Consider the following 22,921-nt stretch of genomic DNA (forward strand, 5'->3'; position numbering starts at 1 on the left):
AGAAACAACTGTCTTCCCCTTCCTCCCGTAACCTTTATAGAAACAAATGTCTTTCCCTCCATCCCGTAACCTTTATAGAAACAACTGTCTTCCCCTTCCTCTCGTAACCTTTATAGAAACAACTGTCTTCCCCTCCCTCTCGTAACCTTTATAGAAACAACTGTCTTCCCCTCCCTTCCGCAATCTTTATAGAAACAACTGTCTTTCCCTTCCTCCCGTAACCTTTTTAAAAACAACTGTCTTCCCCTCCCTCCCGTAACCTTTATAGAAACAACTGTCTTTCCCTTCATCTCGTAACCTTTATAAAAACAACTGTCTTCCCCTCCCTCCCGTAACCTTTATAGAAACAACTGTCTTCCCCTTCCTCCCGTAACCTTTACAGAAACAACTGTCTTCCCCTTCCTCCCGTAACCTTTATAGAAACAAATGTCTTTCCCTCCATCCCGTAACCTTTATAGAAACAACTGTCTTCCCCTTCCTCCCGTAACCTTTATAGAAACAACTGTCTTCCCCTCCCTCTCGTAACCTTTATAGAAACAACTGTCTTCCCCATCCTCCCGTAACCTTTATGGAAACAACTGTCTTTTCCTACATCCCGTAACCTTTATAGATACAACTGTCGTCCCCTTCATCCCGTAACCTTTATAGAAACAACTGTCTTCCCCTTCCTCCTGTAACCTTTATAGAAACAACTGTCGTCCCTTTCCTCCCGTAACCTTTATAGAAACAACTGTCTTCCCCTCCCTCCCGTAACCTTTATAGAAACAACTGTCTTCTCCTCCCTCTCGTTACCTTTATAGAAACAACTGTCTTCCCCTTCCTCCTGTAACCTTTATAGAAACAACTGTCGTCCCCTTCATCCCGTAACCTTTATAGATACAACTGTCTTCCCCTCCCTCCCGTAACCTTTATAGAAACAACTGTCTTCCCCTTCCTCCTGTAACCTTTATAGAAACAACTGTCTTTCCCTCCATCCCGTAACCATTATAGATAAAACTGTCTTCCCCTCCCTCCCGTAACCTTTATAGAAACAACTGTCTTCCCCTTCCTCCTGTAACCTTTATAGAAACAACTGTCGTCCCCTTCCTCCCGTAACCGTTATAGAAACAACTGTCTTCCCCTCCCTCCCGTTACCTTTATAGAAACAACTGTCTTCTCCTCCCTCTCGTTACCTTTATAGAAACAACTGTCTTCCCCTTCCTCCTGTAATCTTTATAAAAACAACTGTCTTCCCCATTCTCCTGTAACCTTTATAGAAACAACTGTCTTTCCTTCCATCCCGTAACCTTTATATAAACAACTGTCTTTCCCGCCATCCCGTTACCTTTATAGAAACAACTGTCTTCCCCTTCCTCTCGTAACCTTTATGGAAACAACTGTCTTCCCCTCCCTCCCGTTACCTTTATAGAAACAACTGTCTTCCCCTCCCTCCCGTAACCTTTATAGAAACAACTGTCTTCTTTGAGTACGGGCACGGTTCATCCAACACCCATTTTATTCATTGTTACTTTGCCTACACACAGTACGTTAAGCTGTGGCAATGCTTAAGCAGGAGAGGAAGCAGTATTTGTTGGTAACATGATATAACTAGACTGCACCAATGTTTTCAAACCATATAATTACTACAATCCACCCAGTGTACGGTAACATAGCACACCCTCATCACCTACATTGAAATATTCCTCTTTTGTGAGTCACATTAGATGTCCTTCACCCAACACATTTGTGTAATACTCATCCGCTAGAGATGGTTTACGTTCTTGTTTGATTGGATGCTGTTGATTTCTCTACGCGGAAAGATTTTGTTTGATTTGTTTGTATTCCTGAACGTTATTTTTCGCAATTGTAGTGTGATTATTGATTATGCTTGTTATGAAATAGGTCTTTGCTTGTTCCTGTTTTTAATTTTTGTCTTACAATATGCCCATTGTTTTCGCCTTTGTGTGTGGTACGTTAGTGTATATGTGCGATCTTTTATTTTACCAATACGTGATTTTTGATAAATATTATTTGTGTTGTAAATGCACGGTATTTTTACCTAATGCATCGTGCGTCTTATTTTGTTTATCTGTGGTGCATTTAGTGTTAAAATTTGCCATGTTTTCGTCTCTGGTTTTGTAATACATTTCTCCTACGTGTACATATTATTAAACAACAAGACTTCCCCGTTGATCAAAAAAACATTGCATTAGACAAAATATTATACACAAAAATACACATAAAGGTATTTTTAAAGTTTTTTAAATAAATTCAACAGTGGAAGTCGATTACCTGTTTGGCAGGCAAGCATGAGTGTAGTCAACACCACTAGTCAGCTTACATATATTACGTGGATTAAATTCAATTAAACTTTTCTGCATACTCAACGTTCAATAACCTGGCAAATCGTTGGCAGACACCCAGCTGCCATATGGATGTGTGACAGACATCCAGCTGTCATATGGATGTGCAACAGACACACATCTGTCATATGGATGTGTGACATACACCCATCTGTCATATGGATGTGTGACAGACATCCAGCTGTCATATGGATGTGTGACATACACCCATCTGTCATATGGATGTGTGCATACACCCATCTGTCATATGGATGTGTGACATACACCAATCTGTCATATGGATGTGTGACAGACATCCAGCTGTCATATGGATGTGTGTAGACACTCAGCTCTCACGTTGATGTGTGACAGACACCCAGCTGTCACGTGGATGTGTGATAGACACCCAGCTGTCACATGGATGTGTGACAGACATCCAGCTGGCATATGGATGTGTGCAGACACTCAGCTCTCACGTTGATGTGTGACAGACACACAGCTGTCACGTGAATGTGTGACACACACACAGCTGTCATATGATGTGTGACAGACACACAGCTGTCATATGGATGTGTGACAGACACCCAGCTGTCATATGGATGTGACAGACACTCAGCTGTCATGTGGATGTGTGACAAACACAGCTGTCATATGATGTGTGACAGACACCCAGCTGTCATATGATGTGTGACAGACACACAGCTGTCACGTGAATGTGTGACACACACACAGCTGTCATATGATGTGTGACAGACACACAGCTGTCATATGGATGTGTGACAGACACCCAGCTGTCATATGGATGTGACAGACACTCAGCTGTCATGTGGATGTGTGACAAACACAGCTGTCATATGATGTGTGACAGACACCCAGCTGTCATATGATGTGTGACAGACACACAGCTGTCACGTGAATGTGTGACACACACACAGCTGTCATATGATGTGTGACAGACACACAGCTGTCATATGGATGTGTGACAGACACCCAGCTGTCATATGGATGTGACAGACGCTCAGCTGTCATGTGGATGTGTGACAAACACAGCTGTCATATGATGTGTGACAGACACCCAGCTGTCATATGATGTGTGACAGACACACAGCTGTCACGTGAATGTGTGACACACACACAGCTGTCATATGATGTGTGACAGACACACAGCTGTCATATGGATGTGTGACAGACACCCAGCTGTCATGTGGATGTGTGACAAACACACAGCTGTCATATGATGTGTGACAGACACACAGCTGTCATATGGATGCGTGACAGACACCCAGCTGTTATATGGATGTGACAGACGCATAGCTGCCACGTGAATGTGTGACACACACACAGCTGTCATATGGATGTGTGACAGACACCCAGCTGTCATATGGATGTGACAGACACTCAGCTGTGATGTGGATGTGCGACAGACACTCACCTGTCATATAGATGTGTGACAGACGCTCAGCTGTCACGTGGATGTGTGACAGACACACATCTGTCACGTGAATGTTTGACAGACACCCTTCTGTCAGGTGGATATGTGACAGACACCCTTCTGTCATGTGGATGTGTGACAGACACACAACTGTCACGCATATGTGTGACAGACAACCAGCTGTCACGTGGATATGTGACAGACAACCAACTGTCATATGTTTCAGTGACAGACACACAGCTGTCAGGTGTATGTGTGACAAACACACAGCTGTCACGTGGATGTGTGACAGACACCCAGCTGTCACGTGGATTTGTGACAGACACCCAGCTGTCATGCTGGTGTGTGACAGACACACACCCGTCACGTGTATGTGTGATAAACACACAGCTGTCACGTGAATGTATGACTGACAACCAGCTGTCTCGTGTTTGTGTGACAGATACGTTGTGTGACAGATACATATCTGTCACTTGTACAATGTATGTATGACATAGTAGTATTGTATCACATGGAAGACAGTACATGTGCTAGTGCCTTATAGGAACATTAATTCAATTTAATTTATTAAATCGGATATAAAACTGAAATAGCGCAAAATGTACAAATAACTGATTACAGGTAAAGGTAAGATATCGGAAATATCTAAAACAAAATAAGAGAAAATGTCAAAGTTGTAGTGATTGTGTGTAAATTAGGCAATTGGACTAAATATTTCTGACATATAACTACAACTGTATCTACAGGTGCGCAGTATTCAAATTCAGTTTTTCACATTCGTCAGTTTCGTTACTGTTGCATCATTTCTATTGGAAATTATCATGTAAACAAAATTTGCATTGATCTACGTTTTCTTAACATACGCATTCGAAAGCTACGGTAATACCTTACGCAATGTACACTGCAATCCTGCTCTGACAACTGTGTCAGATTGGGGTGTGCTTAGTAACACATAGAACACGATACAGCGGAGGTAAGAGAGTCTAAGTGTACACCTCTTGTATGTTCTATTTTACATCTAGGGATAAACAGAATAAAGCAGAAAACGGTTAATTTGTTAAATAATGATCAGTTGCTGGTGGTTTATTACCTGCAATTACTTCCTTTTGAACACAATGCAAAAGATAGGACGAATGATGTACTTTGTGCATGGACCATTTCTATGTATGTCCGTATCGCGCAGGCTTAACGGTCCGACTTGTGATGTACTACGTGTGATTATATATAATTTCCTCCCTCTGTGGGTATGTCCGTATCGCGCTGGCTTACCGGTCCGACTTGTGATGTATTACGTGTGATTTCCTCCCTCTGTGGGTATGTCCGTATCGCGCTGGCTTACCGGTCCGACTTGTGATGTAATACGTGTGATTACCTCCCTCTGTGGGTATGTCCGTATCGCGCTGGCTTACCGGTCCGACTTGTGATGTAATACGTGTGATTACCTCCCTCTGTGGGTATGTTCGTGTCGCGCAGGCTTACCGGTCCGACTTGTGATGTACTACGTGTGATTATATATAATTGCCTCCCTCTGTGGGTATGTCCGTATCGCGCAGGCTTACCGGTCCGACTTGTGATGTATTACGTGTGATTATATATAATTACCTCCCTCTGTGGGTATGTCTGGGAGTAGATGGGCTGTATGGTCTGACTAGTGAATATTACGTGAAATTATCTCCCTTTGTAGGTATGCCCGGGAGTGGCTGGGCTGTATGGTCTGACTAGTGAATTATTACGTGTAATCATCTCCCTTTGAAGTTATGTCCGCGAGTGGCTAGGCTGTATGGTCTGACTAACGATGTATTACGTGTAATTATCTCCCATTGTAGGTATGCCCGGGAGTGGCTAGGCTGTATGGTCTGACTATTGAATTATTACGTGTTATTATCTCCCTTTGTAGGTATGCCCGGGAGGGGCTAGGCTGTATGGTCTGACTAACGATGTATTACGTGTAATTATCTCCCTTTGTAGGTATGCCCGGGAGTGGCTAGGCTGTATGGTCTGACTAACGATGTATTACGTGTAATTATCTCCCTTTGTAGGTATGTCCGCGAGTGGCTTGGCTGTATGGTCTGACTAACGATGTATTACGTGTAATTACCTCCCTTTGTAGGTATGTCCGCGAGTGGCTTGGCTCTATGGTCCGTCTAGTGAATTATTACTTTGTATTCTTCAATGCTTGGTGCAGTACAATTCACAGAGGCAGGGCAGGTGGCATTCTTATTGAAGTTACTTTATATATTGATGAAAACTATTATTACACAAGGAATAATTTACAGAAAAACATAGAAACTTACTTTGTAACTGCCTGGAATACTTTAAAGACAAATAGATAGAGCTTGTGATCAGCTTGGCAGGCAGGAGTCTAACTGACCTAACAATGATATTCCCGCCAAGACTGACCAACAAGGGATTATAAAAATAGCGACCAATAAAAAGCAAGACAAAACATGGACTCTTGACTTAAATCACTGGGCGTAAACTGTTACACTGAAAATAACAACACATTACACAAAATACATAGAACACCGCACCCTGTAACATGTAACGCCAACAAATGGACAAACACATACACAAAACACACTGGGAACATACAAATGGATATTTATACACAATTATAACATTTACTATAAATGACAATAAAATTGACCCTGTTACAGGTATGTGCGCGAATGGCTTGGCTGTATGATCCGTCTAGTGAATTATTACGTGTAATTATCTCCCTTTGTAGGTATGTCCGGGAGTGGCTGGGCTGTATGGTCGCCACCAGGATCGTTTCACTGGATGACTCAGACAAATACTTCATCCCACAGTCACTAAAACCGGGACTGAAAGCTCTGGGTTTCACATTTTTCTATCCTGTCATGGGTCCTTTTACAGACAAAGCGAGGAACTGCTTCAAAAAGGACGGGCCTAAAGGTAGGTGTTTTGCAGTAGTATACAATGTCCTGTTATAAGTTTCCTAGCAGATACATACATTTTTCTTTTTCCCAAACATACACCCAGAAACAGTCAAAATTAATTAACCATTTATTAAATCATAATAAAATGTGACGTACCAATCTTATGTTTTATAGGTTTTGGCTATGGAGACATGCCACCTGGTGTTGTTGAAGCCATTGAAGAGAAAACAGGGGACCCTGACAGCATTGTAGAGGAGCTCCTTAAGCCGATCACCAAGCCCATAGGTAAGCTTTCTATGTATTTAGTGAACATCAATGAGTTAACATCATAGCTCATAGTTACATTGTTAGGTTAGTGTTTTTCTTACTACGCCCAGTCGATGTCCTTTCATACATTACATCGGCTTATAGACCAAGCTTACCATAATGGTGGTTTGGTATTTCCCCGTCTCACAAGAGCTCTAACGATATAAATAGACTCGTGAAGTTTGTAATTTCGAGAGATCATGTAAAGAAAAGTTTATTTTGAACACTAGAATTCAATCTTCTTCAGACTTTGCATTTTTATTGTATCAAATATATATGTTTCTAGTAAACGACACATGCATTGAAAACATACAATCAAACTTGTAGGTGTGAAAATTGTTGATTCCTTGAGAAATTAAGGAACGCTAGATGTTAGTTTATATTAAAAAAAAAAAAAAGAGGTCTTACTGAGTGTGTAACTTTCAGAGTCGTTGAACACCATACTTGACCTAGGCTGTGGAGGAGGATGTGCAACTAGAGCGTTAAGAAAGCGTTTTCCAAAGGCAGTCATATACGGCGTCGATTATAGCGAGGATGCGCTAACCAAAGCAAAATCAACTGCCAAAGCTCAAGGCACAGAAAACCTGCATTTTGTAAAGGAAGACGTGACATCATTGCCCGCCGACTGGACAGGGAAGTTTGACTGGGTCATCCTGTTAGACGTGCTTCATGATCTGCCTGATCCAGTTAATGCCATGAAAGAGGTTCGCCGCGTCTTGAAGGACGACGGAGTCGTGTCCATCGTTGATCCAGACCTACATAGTAGCCATAGAGACAACATAGGAGATGCTAACTTGGCAGGTGTAGGGTACGCCATCAGTTCTGTGATTTGTCTCCCTTGCAGTTTGTCGATAGACGGCGCAGCTGGTCACGGCATGGGCTGGGGAACCGAAAACAAAGAAAAGTTTTTAACCGGTTCTGGCTGGCTAGTGCAGGACAAACGAAATATCGAAAGTCCGTTTGCTTTGAACTTCACTTGTGTCAAAGCATAACCAAAGAACTAGCAAGTGAATCTCAGCATGTTAAGATATTACTCTTTTCTTCCGGGGAAAATGCTTTTAACCAGATATTGCTTTGAGAACACCAGACACTGTATATATAAGAGATAGTATACAGCACAGCTTTTTATCAAATATTATCACAACACTAAACGCGACGATGTAACAGCTGTACACATTTTCCAATTCAACATTAAATTTTCTCCTAAAAACTATATCTCGGAATTCTTGGATTGTGTTAAGACTATTAGAAATAAGACTTTACATTTCGATTAAGGAAGAATGCTTGTTGAAGTAATATAGTGTACACGCGATACTGATAACACAGTAAACCACAGCATCAACATGAAAGGTAGAACTCTACCTCACCATCATGTAAGTGGTGAAACTGGGACAAGTTTTATGTCTGTGAAATAATCTGTATGTATGACGACATTTGAGTCAGATTGTAATGCACTTTTTTGTAAAATAGCAATTAATCAGTAAATGGGAATATGGTTTTTCTTGAGTAGGTCATCTCTAAGTTACGTCATCGAGTCATACCATTAAGATAACCCTAAACATGTGTCATAAGCTTGACCTTAAACGCACATCATCAGGATGACCTTAAGGTCGAGCTGTTACGTTGGCCCTAAGGTCAAGCTGACACGATTACCTTAAAACATAGATTTAAGTCAAACAGTTATGAACGGATTATTATTTTATTTTTATCAATAAGTTATTTATCTACAACTAAAGCTTACTGTTTAACGTTATACAGTCGTAGTTGATAAAAATATGAATGTTGTTCTCTTCTATGATGTCCGTGTTTTATTAGATTAGGAAAACAACTGATATTTAAATATTCATAGGTGATTTTTTTTTTTTACCATGATACGGGCAAGTATGCAGAGGACACACTGTGTAAGCAACCTGTGTTGACCCTTGTGTGTGATTCTTGTGGGGGTTTTCTGTGATATTATGTAAACAGAACAGCCACCAAACAGCTGTAGTCGTTTGAGTGTTTGATTCGATGGTCTGTACTGGGTTATTTGAAGTGAACTGCTGAGCTGCACGGTCCAAATACAACTTGGCGACAAGCAGTAAACATGCAACAAAAGAGAAAGAATAGTACATGCATTCGTCAAGAAAATGTATACATGTCTTTATTTGCTTGTGAGAGTTTTGATGCCAATTTGTTTTCGAACTCTAATTATCAAATTAGACTATATGTGATTGACATCTTACACAGGACAACCAATCAAAATGGAAAATCGTATGTCGTGTTTGGAATGTATTAAATTTATACTAACAATAGTAGCAAAACATAATAAGTCTCATAGATGTTTGATACATGTAACTAAGTAACATATTGTTATTCTATCTATTGATAACTGAATAAAAAGCATATTTGGAAACAAAGCGTTGAGTTTATCTGGGTTAATTGATCCCGTGTTACCATCCTGTCTGAACTACGGATGTTCCAATGAACAAGTAACGGTATGTGACAGTGAGAAACAGGGGAAGAGACTTGGTCCAATGCAAATGGAGTGAACATATTAAAAAAGGATTCTTTTCGCATACAAATCGATTTATTACACAAATCAAAGTATATGTTCGGTCAGCGTTAGACCAAACATTACGTTGAAGGGTCATGATGGTGAACAGCCAAACTCAACTGATTGGGATTAGGATGGTAACCTGGGGTCAAGGGGCGAAAATACGACGAACAGTAGTTGAAGGCGTACATTAACCACATACTTTTTATTGCAGCAGGGACTTATTACAGGAACATGAACGATACATACACATACATGGAAAATGTATTTACGATGAAATTCTTACACTTTACTTAGCCTAACTCTTGCCTAACTAAATATCTAAGACTTGCATGTTCGACAATAAAAGCTCTTCTCGTCTTATTGTTTAGGAATCTATAAAATTTAATAAAAAAAATACTGTAGAAAATTTTATTTATTACATATAATACATGTCTACAAAAATTCGATTCCGTATGTTATACGTGAAGGAAATGTGTATTTTTTGGTTTTGAACATATTTTAATGTTTTTCTGTTGGTCTATGTGACCTGGTGGGGGTCAAGATCTTTTGATTTCAGAAGATAAACGGACGGTTATCAATTCTGGCAACCTGCCATATATCAAGACGCAAACGTCGACATTTTGGATTATATTTGATAGTGTGCCTTGTTATTTCGTAGTCACTACCCTGGTTCTCGCGATGAGAACATGACATTATTGGATTTGAACTTCATGAACACGACAGCTGTCGTCGATGAAACAGTAGACGTTTAACCTTCTGGCCCACCTGGTCTTATTATCTTGAGCTTTTCAAGTACCTCCATTTAAGCATATATGTTCATATTTCGCCATCTTATTATCATTTTTGAGTTGGAATTTCTGTTTAGTTGAAACTATTTATTCCATTGGTTTATTATTTTAGTTGATTGAATTCAGATAGTGATAAATTTAGGCGATCATGTAACAACGGGACTGTGTTTTTTTATTTTGATATTATTTTTCTTTTCTGATGGCTATTCGGCCATCACAAATTAATACTTTTTCAGATAGATTAGAGGCACATTCTATTTATAAATGTACATTACTGAATAATGAACTCAAATAAGGAGAGATGTCAAATGCTTGTAAGTAAAGAAAGGACATAAGGATAAAGATGTAGAAACAAAGATAGTATATAAAAAAAATCAACGTAGCAAGCTTTCACTCTGAATTCAGAAAAGGAATCCCATATTAAGTCAGACGTTGGTTTTCTTATATCTTTTCATATTTATTCATATACCGATAACAAAATTTGATGCATGGACCTATTATTCTCTACTGTATATTGCACATTTTAAACTGTGTTAAAACACTCGATGAAATAGTAAACATGGCAAGACTTAACTTTATGGAAAGGTTAACAACAGGCCGTTCGTCATGCTCTACTTCTTATCTACCGGCCGGCATCTAGCGATAATCAGGCGTTACCCGACACTGTTGAGAATGCACATATTTAAATTTAGCAGACACACAGATAAAGCCCTCACTGTCATTTAATGTACAATTTATGGAGTGTTTAAATGGAAAACATATATGACCTAGGTTACAATAAAACGGCAGTTTCCCGACTTTGTAGAGAACTTGTATCTACAGATTTGTAAAGATCATAATTCAAATCAAAATACATGTAACCGTTGAAAGAAATTTAACTTCAATCACTGTAAACACTAGTTTGACCTACATCAAGGTAGATAAAAGTAAACGTACATGACAAGGAATTTAACCTACAGCGCTTTAAAACGGAGATTTAACTCCATCACTTTAAACAGCAGTTGAAATTACATCACTGTTACCAGTAGGTTAGCCTACATCAAGGTAAACAACAGTTAGTTTAACCTACATCACTGTTAAAAAAAGGTTAGACTACGTCACTGTTAACAAAAGTTGGACTACAACACTGTTACCAGAAGGTTAACCCTACATCACTGTAAAATAAATTTGACTATGTCACTGTTACCAATAAGTTAACCTACATCACTGTAAACAAACGGTATGTTACATCATTATTACCAGTATGTTAGACTACATCACTGTTACCAGTAGGTTAGGCTACATCACTGTAAAAAAACGTAAGAGTACATCACTGTTACCAGTAGGTTAGGCTACATCACTGTAAACAAAGGTAGACTACATCACTGTAAACAAAAGGTAGACCACATCACTGTTACCAGTAGGTATGCCAATATCACTGTTACCAGTAGGTTAGACTATATCACTGTAAACAAAGGTAGACTACATCATTGTTACCAGTAGGTAAGCCAATATCACTGTTACCAGTAGGTTAGGCTACATCACTGTAAACAAAAGTAGACTACATCACTGTAAACAAAAGGTAGACCACATCACTGTTACAAGTAGGTATGCCAATATCACTGTTACCAGTAGGTTAGACTACATCACTGTAAACAAAGGTAGACTACATCATTGTTACAAGTAGGTAAGCCAATATCACTGTTACCAGTAGGTTAGGCTACATCACTGTAATCAAAAGGTAGACTCCATCACTGTTACCAGTAGGTTAGGCTACATCACTGTAAACAAAGGTAGACTACATCACTGTAAACAAAGGTAGACTACATCATTGTTACAAGTAGGGAAGCCAATATCACTGTTACCAGTATGTTAGCCTACATCACTGTTACCAGTAGGTTAGGCTACATCACTGCAAACAAAGGTAGACTACATTACTGTTACCAGTAGGGAAGCCAATATCACTGTTACCAGTATGTTAGCCTACATCACTGTTACTGCTAGATTAGACTACATCACTGTTACCAGTATGTTAGCCTACATCACTGTAAACAAAGGTAGACTACATCACTGTTACCAGTAGGTTAGGCTACATCACTGTAAACAAAGGTAGACTCCATCACTGTTACCAGTAGGTAAGCCAATATCACTGTTACCAGTATGTTAGCCTACATCACTGTTACCAGTAGGTTAGGCTACATCACTGCAAACAAAGGTAGACTACATCACTGTTACCAGTAGGTAAGTCAATATCACTGTTACCAGTATGTTAGCCTACATCACTGTTACCGCTAGATTAGCCTACATCACTGTAAACAAAAGTTAGACTTCATCACTGTAAACAAAGGTAGACTCCATCACTGTTAACAAAAGTTAGACTACATTTAAAATATATTTTATTGATTAAACAAAAGGATTGAGCAACAGGCTTTGCCTATATAAGCTCTCTCCATGGCTTCAGGTTAGACTACATCACTGTTACCAGTAGGTAAACCTACATCACTGTAAACAAAAGTAACACTTCATCACTGTTACAAGTAGGTAAACCTACATCACTTTAAACAAAAGTTAGACTCCATTACTGTTATCAGTAGGTAAGCCAATATCACTGTTACCAGTAGGTTAACCTACATCACTGTAAACAAAAGTAACACTTCATCACTGTTACCAGTAGGTAAACCTACATCACTGTAAACAAAAGTTAGACTCCATCACTGTTATCAGTAGGTAAACCTACATCAAGGTAAATAAAAGTTAGAATACCTCACTGTTACCAGTAGGTAAACCTACATCACTGTAAACAAAAGTTAGACTCCATCACTGTTACCAGTAGGTAAACCTACATCAAGGTAAGCAAAAGTTAGACTACCTCACTATAAAGAAAGTGAGCCGGGGGATTTTTTGTTTCCCCCTTTTTTAACACATCTTTCATAATAACTATGTTTTAGCAGAAAAGCCACACAACAACTAAACTGTTATCCTCTATTTAGACATGTATCCGACTTTCAGATAAATCAAAATGTAAGCGTAAATATGCATTTGTTTTTATCCTGGAATCATATCTCTGAAGGTCGGATGAATGTCTAAATAAAAGATAAAATATTGTGTCTGTTGTACCAAAAATTATGGGTATTATATAGGATTAAAAGTGTAAAATAGGAATAGTGTAACAACATCTACTGAACACCTTTTCGGCAATATTGTACATTATGTAGACCAAATCGTTCTTTGAATGATTGGTAAACCTCGAACGCTTGTGTGTGTCGGACGCAATCTTTTTTGTTATGAAGAGAAGTTCTAGTTTGAGTTATCGCCCCATCGCACATGCTTTAATAGACCGAGTAGAGCGGGGTCTGTAAACTATAGACCCCGGAAAGATATCCAATCAGAAAGAGTGTTACAAATTAGAAGTCAGACAATGTTGTATGGGTTAGAGTGTATTTGGGAATAACATACCAAAATGTGTTGACATAATTAAGCCGATATATAGCAAGGTCACAGTAACCTACCTATCAATAATGTGCTGCTTTTTTTCGGCCATTTTTATTATTTGAAGCTTAAGTGTTACACAATTCATTAAAATTATGAAGACTCTTTCAAATCATAATATGATGTTTTGTCAAAAAGAGATCATTTGTGATTTTGGTCCCCCACTTTAATCCGTCATTTCTCGGAAGCTGACATTAAATTCATGTCATATGACATAACCCCAAGGTATGTATATACAACATTGGAACTTATTGGTGATATCCACAAGGATTACAAACTTGGCACCGATCTAAATTTCAAGATTTTAGTTTATATAACAAGGCAGATGCCTTCATAATGGTGGGATTATGGTGTTTATTGTTCGTTAATAAGGTGTTCTATATATATCCGAAGATGGGAACAACTATAAGTTGGTGTTTTGTTGTTTTTTGGTGGGTTTTTTAAGATGCAGACATCTACAATGGAGATATCTTACAGCACAAATTTCGTCAATTTAAAAATCATCAGTTTTCCTAAAGGTAAACACAAAACAAACAAAAATTATAATTAAACATTACATGTTTAAAGTGTCAGGAAACATGTGACGAAAACAGGTGCCAATAAAACTTATAAGATTACAAATTACGTTTGAAAGCAACAAATAACTTATATTTTAACTAGTATTTCATGTAAACCACTTCATCCACAACCCACTGATATTAGAAATATAAGTGTCCATACAGGTTGGTAAGTAGAACGGTTGTATGCTTGATCACAGACTCTACGTCATCCACCACCGACTGATAATAGAAATATAAGTGTCCATACAGGTTGGTAAGGAGAACGGTTGTATGCTTGATCACAGACTCTACGTCATCAACCACCCACTGATATTAGAAATATAAGTGTCCATACAGGTTGTTAAGGAGAACGGTTGTATACTTGATCACAGACCCTACGTCATCCACAACCCACTGATATTAGAAATATAAGTGTCCATACAGGTTGGTAAGGAGAACTGTTGTATACTTGATCACAGATTCTACGTCATCCACCACCCACTGATAGTAAAAATATAAGTGTCCATACAGGTTTTTAAGGAGAACGGTTGTATACTTGATCACAGACTCTACGTCATCCACCACCCACTGATATTAGAAATATAAGTGTCCATACAGGTTGGTAAGGAGAACGGTTGTATGCTTGATCACAGACTCTACGTCATCCACCACCCACTGATATTAGAAATAGAAGTGTCCATACAGGTTGGTAAGGAGAACGGTTGTATACTTGATCACAATTCAATGCATGAAAACAAATGGAAATCAATGAAAGGCACTCCAGCGTGTACAATGTTTGTTATGGTGTATGGTCTAATATTACACTGTATGATACAAGAAGGTTACACTTTTATCAATTTGATATATTAAAGATATCAAAGTTGCAAAAGATCATAGTTTTCGAGAACCGAAATATATGCCAAAGTAATTATGTTTTTGGGTTTTTGGGTAGAATACCAGTACTTTCAGCAATATAGTTATCGCTGTTCATTTGTGGATGGCATTTAAGTACAGAGAAATTAGCTTCTTAGTCAGTTAACATTCCTTAGTGGTTTTCTCCCAAAAATCCTACATTAAAAACGACGAAACCAACGCTACAGGAATATACTCTTTCTGTACTCTTTATTCAAAACATTCTTAATTGTTATTTTTCACTCCAAAGTAACTTAAACTGAAGTCTTCCATCATTGTCCGAAACAGCTGTCTATGGTAGGGATAGAGTTACAAAATTTACATACTGTAACTGGTAATGCAAACCATGCCAAACGTCATTACAATAAGTTCGTCACATATCATGACGTAGGTCTCCGAAAACAGGAACAGTATTCATTTCACGCCTAGTTTCACATATCTCATGAAAATGTATGTCCAGGTGTGAATGATAATGGATAACGTTATTTGAATAGAGTTCCCATAATCCAAAATGTTAAGATAAATATCAATGATTTCACACAGTGTCTTAATTTTAGAAACTTATACCTCTGTTACTTGAGAAACCTTTGAGCGTGAGGTATCCTGTTATAATCTACATGTATCCCTAGTTATAGGTGCAGATCAATAGTATGACAGTACTCTTAATGATAGATAACATACTTAGTAATGTATTGTCAAACATACTGTTTTACACTTAACCAATTCGGTGTACTTATCAATAATATTATCGGCAACAACATGTAATATGATTCTCTACACAATGTAGCAAATATTGGTGTTAACAGAGCGGACGACGAGACAATTTATATAAATGTAGTTATGGGGAAGGAAAATGTGACAACAAGTCAACAATACAGGATAATGTGAACACTGATAGTATGACGTTACTGTGGTAACTAGTACAGTGTTGTTACCGAGACAGACGATGTCACACAATAAAATTGTAGTAACTAGGACGGACGCTGTGGTAACTAGTTCAGTGTTGTTACCGAGACAGACGATGTGACACAATTAAGTGTAGTAACTAGGACGGACATTGTGGTAACTAGGACAGTGTTGTTACCGAGACAGACGATGTGACACAATTAAAGTTTAGTAACTAGGACGGACATTGTGGTAACTAGTACAGTGTTGTTACCGAGACAGACAATGTTACACAATTAAAGTGTAGTAACTAGGACGGACATTGTAGTAACTAGTACAGTGTTGTTACCGAGACAGACGATGCGACACAATTAAAGTGTAGTAACTAGGACGGACATTGTGGTAACTAGGACAGTGTTGTTACCGAGACAGACGATGTGACACAATTAAAGTGTAGTAACTAGGACGGACATTGTGGTAACTAGTACAGTGTCGTTACCGAGACAAACGATGTGACACAATTAAAGTGTAGTACAAATGTAACTAGGACGGACATTGTGGTAACTAGTACAGTGTTGTTACCGAGTCTGACGATTTGACACAATTAAAGTTTAGTAACTAGGACGGACGTTGTATTAAATAGTACAGTGTTGTTACCGAGACAGACGATTTGACACAATTAAAGTTTAGTAACTAGGACGGACGTTGTATTAAATAGTACAGTGTTGTTACCGAGAAAGACGATGTGACACAATTAAGTGTAGTAACTAGGACGGAGTTTGTGGTAACTAGTACAGTGTCGTTAGCGGGACAAACGATGTGACACAATTAAAGGGTAGTAACTAGGACGGAGGCTGTGGTAACTAGTACAGTGTTGTTACCGAGACAGACGATGTCACACAATTAAAGTTTAGTAAGTAGGACGGACGTTGTATTAACTAGTACAGTGTTGTTACCGAGACTGACGATTTGACACAATTAAAGTGTAGTTACTAGGACGGACGTTGTGGTAATTAGTACAGTGTTGTTACCGAGAAAGACGATGTGACACAATTAAAGTGTAGTAACTAGGACGGACGTTGTGGTAACTAGTACAGTGTTGTTACCGAGACTGACGATGTGACACAATTAAAGTGCAGTAAGTAGGACAGACGTTGTGGTAATTAGTACAGTGTTGTTACCGAGACAGACGATGTGACACAATTAAAGTGTAGTAACTAGGACGGACGTTGTATTAACTAGTACAGTGTTGTTACCGAGACTGACGATGTGACACAATTAAAGTGTAGTAAGTAGGACAGACATTGTGGTAATTAGTACAGTGTTGTTACCGAGACAGACGATGTGACACAATTAAAGTGTAGTAACTAGGACGGACGTTGTGGTAATTAGTACAGTGTTGTTACCGAGACAGACGATGTGACACAATTAAAGTGTAGTAACTAGGACGGACATTGTGGTAACTAGTACAGTGTTGTTACCGAGACAGACGATGTGACACAATTAAAGTGTAGTAACTAGGACAGACGTTGTGGTAACTAGTACAGTGTTGTTTTCGAGACAGACGATGTGACACAATAAAAGTGTAGTAACTAGGACGGACGTTGTGGTAGCTAGTACAGTAGTGTATTTGTCGGGAAATGCGATGGCATCCGTCATTCAAAGATGTACCAGTGCACCAGGTTTTATGATCCAAGGTAAAATATGGAGGAAGACTTGCAATCTTACAGCTCATAAGGTACTAGTTAATACACAAGGTGGTTACAATCACAGTTTCCTGCATGTCTCAATGAATACAGTTCATCATTTTAAGATTGCGGTAGAGAAAACAGTTTGCAATCTAAATAAAATACATTCTCAACACTAGAAATAACAAAAGAACACCAAGGTGTGACCAAAACCGTGATTCGAATTAAAAATTGATAAATAATGACTTGGAAACACATGGAAGGAAGATAGTATGCAAAATAGATGTAAAAATGTTCACAACTGGTTGACGTCTCTCTGATGTACCACAAAACCAAGTTTTATTATTCTGGGAAAAATTATGAGGATGATTTACAATCTCATCAGGCGGGTTATGATCATAAGTACCTATAGTTTGTCTATGCATTATGTCCCTAGTTAAGCGGTTGGGGGTATTGGCAAGGTGTTGCAAGCTAGATTTCAACTATTATGTAAAAGGTCAGTAATGAAAGAATAAATTTTAACTTCACGAGACAACAAGAAAATACCGTAGTATGAACAAACCGTAATTTGAATCCAAAATTAAAAAAACAAGACAAAATATGAAGGAATGATTTACATATAACGTAAAGTATCAGGGAATACGACCAGTTGCTTCAGAAAAGTAGTCGACTTTGCTTCTAAGCCGACACCTGCCCTGAACATCTTTGTAAATTTCATAATGCTATGTCCTTGAAGTGCGAACTAGCATTGGGACATCCAAACAACAAATGGCATTGATTAGCATGATATCGTAAACAAATTAATATCCATTTCGGGAATAGAGAAAGACTTTTTCCCAACGAATTCATTATGTCGACAATGATCTTAGCACATGATGATGACCATAAAAGTTCGTTAATTTTATGGCCACAACAAAATCGTCATGTGATTAAAAAGTATCTTTATTATTGGTATTTTTTTGTTAACTTTTAAACAGTGGACTTTTTTACCATGGGTAGCTGAAACGATGTTTTTTGTCCATAACTACACAGGTTAATCCCCTTTGTCATATTTTTCAAAAGGCTCCCTCTTTCATAGTGCGTCAAATATGCAAAAAAGTAAAGGTACATTAATGATAGCATTATGCAAAGTCCCAAATGATGGCGTGCGAATAAAAGAAAACCACATGGAAAAAAAATGGTTTGTGTCTGTTTAACGTCTTATTTACAGCAATGGTCATTTAAGGACGTGCCAGGTCTTGGTGGTGTAGAAAGCCGGAGTTCTCGGAGAAAAACCACCGACATACGGCCAGTACCTGGCGACTGCCTCACGTAGGCCACAAACCCGCGACCCAGTGTAGGAGGGCTAGTCAAGCAGAATATAAGACGCCTGAACCATTTTGCCACTGGAGCCCCTACATTAGAAGAAAATACATTGTAGTATACAAATCCATTCATGCATATCAACGTATTCAGACCGGATCTGTCTTTGACTTCGATCACATCACTCCTATCTCTTTGAGACACGTAGCTCAATATAGCCGCCCTACTTTCTTCTTGCACCTATATTTGACTGGTATTGCAAATAAGTTCTGAACAAAAGAATCTTCTTAATTATTAGATGCATGTGTAATAACTTAAGGTTTTTAAGGAAGTTAGCACCGGATTCGTTATTCGTTTTTCGTTTTTCGAACTCATACACCTAAACACCCCCATTTGGCCTTGGTGTGTTATAATCGTTAACTGGATATCCAAAAGCCCTGCTTTTCCTTATTTGCTATTTGAATAACGAAAAAAAAAAAACGAATAACGGGAAAGCTCGTTATTCGTTATTTGTTTTTCGTTTTTCGTTTTTCGAGCTCATGCGCTAAAACACTGCCGTAATTGACCTTGGCGTGTTAGAGTCGTGATCTGAATATCCAAAAAACACTAATGATTCTTATTTGGTATTTGAAAACGAAAAACAAAATTGAATAACGAATAACGGGAAAACTCGTTATTCGTTATTCGAATAACAAAAAACGAATCCGGTGCTAACTTCACGGTGCACTAGTGTATTGAATTATCAGGGTATGCAATACACAAATGCAATAAGTATTGTCTAAATTAAAGATAAACAAGTTCATAATTTATCACTGTTTATATGAAGCTTTCTTCGTTACCTTAAAATACCTGCGATTCAGTCTCTGGTAATTCTAACTACAGTAAGAGAAAACAAAATCTTAACGATTTATTTTGAAAGCAAGTCTCTTGCATCGCCATGCGTTATGTGTACTTTTTACCGATACAGATTTCGGTGTTATGATAGTTTTATCCTTTATTCAACGGTTAAGTGACAGCAGGACCTTGGCCTTAATAGAGTGTCACGTCAAAAAATCAGTTGTTCGTTTCCCTAGCTTCTCTTCACATCAAATGTTATTTTAAAATTTTGCTTTGTTGCAAATATGTTAATCTACTTGAATCATAGAACTATATTATTCTATCCATTACACCTGTTACTTATAATAACTGTTACATATGTTTTGTGGCATTTACAATTGTTATACAGCTTTTACCATAACAACATATGTTTAGCACATTTCAAAAGTTTGACTGTTTGTTAAGATGTCAGCAAATCCGTAGAGTACAAAACTTCTTAAGATTCTAAGGTACCAGGTCAAAATGTGATGTTTACTACCTTCTGAAAATCAAACCATATGAGCTATATGAGAAACAATATAATGACCATCATCCTTAATTATTGTTTTCACATCAGCAATATTCTTCTTTGATGCTGCAACTCTCTGATGTCAACTTTATCATACTTTCATTTGTTCAGCAATCTGAAAATATTTCTCATTTTTACGGCAGAGGTGCCTTTTATGCTGCACAATTCTGCATGTTTCTGTTTTGAAGGTTACTGTAAAGCCCACCGAGCTTTAATATATGAGCGTATTTTAGCAATGAAAAAGGAGCCACTAGTCATGAGTGCAAAAAAAATCAACAACGAATTACTTGTTCAATTATTGTCGCATGATGTCGACATTTTGAAATTTCAAAGCTTTTACAGTCTACATGTACCTAGGCGCTAAATTATTTAATCAATGTTCGTATGGCAGCTGTAAAGTGACATAATTTATTCAAAATTGGCCCTCGTACAAAATAAATATCTTTGTAAGCAATAGGGTTTCCATCCATTGCTTTCTACATGGAGTATTTATGTCGGTGCACATGACGGTATTACGGAAGTGTTTCATTCACAATTAATGCCTAATTTTTGAACTGGTATAGTTATATATCTAACAGTGATGTAAAAGTACAGGTTTAGATACCAAATAGATTACATGGTTTGGTTGTATCAGTCAACAGTCAAAATATACTTGCATGTTTTGCGAACCACCGTAAAAACAAGGGTTTGTTTGGCTATTTTCTTTTGGTTTAAATTTTAATTTTAATTCATATCTCATTTAAAATAATTTCAGCAGAACAATCTTGCCTATTCCTTGATAAAACTACCTGCTGCCCACCACTCTTGATTGGTGTTATCTGATGGCAGCTATACCAGTAAGCTGCAACATCTGTGTAGTTTATTGCTTAGTTAACCACAAATCAAAGTGTTCCTGTCCTAAAATGGCTTCTTATCAGGCTTGCCAACCTATTCATAACAGCCTCCTGATCCTAGCCACGTAAACGTGCTAGTATTCCGCTCAAAACTGTAAATGTGTTCCATAATGTGAACACGTTAAATTGCCTGGTATAACAGTACAAAAATGTCAAGGAAGGTTATGTTTTTTGCAACATCCATGTGCAAATTTACGAATTGGCAAGATATAAAATACGAACTGGTTGTATAAATAGATACGCTTTTCAGGCTGTTTGATAAAAACAATTTCTTTCGTTAATTCCAACATCTCACAGAGGGTCACTTTACCAAGCAAACGCACCAAAATACGAAGTAAAAAGGGAAACAATATAAAACATTAGTGACACCTTATGGTCGTTTCCTCCATGTAATGTTTGATTAAGTGTAGTATTGTTTAACGTCCTATCAACAGCTATGGTCATTTAAGGACGGTCTCCCCTGTGTTCAAGATGCATGTGTGTAGTGTATGTGTGTACGTTTTGGGAGGCTGCGATATGTTCGTGTTTGTCTTCTTGTGATAGCGCGGGACTGATGCCAACTTTACAGTGAAACATACTGCCGAAGACTGCCAGGAGGACACCCCACCCGGTCACATTATACTGACAACGGGCGAACCAGGCGTCCCACTCCTAAATTGCTGAGCGTTAAGCAGGAGTAGAAACTACCATTTTTAACGACTCGGGTATGTCTCGGCCAGGGGACAGAACTCAAAGACTCTAACAGGGGCGAACGCTCAACTAAAGGCCAAAAGTAAGGCATTGGCAGGGGTGACATTAGGAAGAAAAAAGCTGTTTAGAAAGAAGAGAAAAGATAAGATCCCAAATTTAGTCGCCTCTTACGATCATGCAATGGGGGCGGCAGGTACAATTCTTACGCCCTACCTGCAGGAACTTCCTTCATGTCAAACTGATCAGTGATACTACAGACCAAAATAACACACCTCAATTCCCCAAGTGCTCTGAAACACACAACGTATTTAGAAATACTGTTAATGAGAAAGATGTTTTTGAAAATTTCATAATTTTACGAAAGCAACACGACGAAGTGTCAGCAAAACTATCATTTCAACTCAAAATCAATAAGACTATGGCAAAAAAGAGACACATTCCGTCACCTCTACCCAGCACTGTTACATCTGACAATACTTACAAATCAAAATACAATACTGAAAGGTAATTGTAACGAGTAGGTAGAAACTCAAGAAACAAAAGAATGCAAGGATTTTTGTTATCGTTTTTGTTTTTGTCTACCTTTAAAAGATTTCTAAAACGAGTTTGAAATGGCGTATCAAGTCAATGTTGCTACAACTAATGTTAACTTTGACCTAAAAAAAAAAATTGTTTGCGTGTTCGTGGGCAGAGAGTTGGTGTTGCAAATGTCATAAAAAAAAAAGACTGATGGATGCTTCTATTGGCTCAATATTCTCCCGAAATAAATGCGCAAGTATCCGTTGCGCCTATCGATATAATACTCTCCACAACATATACTTTCCTGGAATGAGCATTTTACAGCTACGGTTATTATATTCTTTATCCATAAACT

General features: G+C 38.2%; 1 protein-coding gene across 1 annotated transcript; it reads left to right on the forward strand.

Annotated features, from left to right (window-relative positions):
• Window positions 1-6,481: 6,481 nt before the first annotated feature.
• On the forward strand, window positions 6,482-9,374 carry LOC110446326 (the record flags this gene model as incomplete). The annotated part of the gene is made up of 3 exons (XM_021491419.1): window positions 6,482-6,669; window positions 6,828-6,938; window positions 7,386-9,374. Coding segments are annotated over 3 exons (865 nt in total), but the record flags the coding sequence as incomplete, so codon positions are not given.
• Window positions 9,375-22,921: the final 13,547 nt, after the last annotated feature.

The sequence above is a fragment of the Mizuhopecten yessoensis genome, unplaced genomic scaffold (genome assembly GCF_002113885.1).
Source record: "Mizuhopecten yessoensis strain PY_sf001 unplaced genomic scaffold, ASM211388v2 scaffold321, whole genome shotgun sequence".
NCBI classification, from domain to species: Eukaryota; Metazoa; Mollusca; class Bivalvia; order Pectinida; family Pectinidae; genus Mizuhopecten; species Mizuhopecten yessoensis.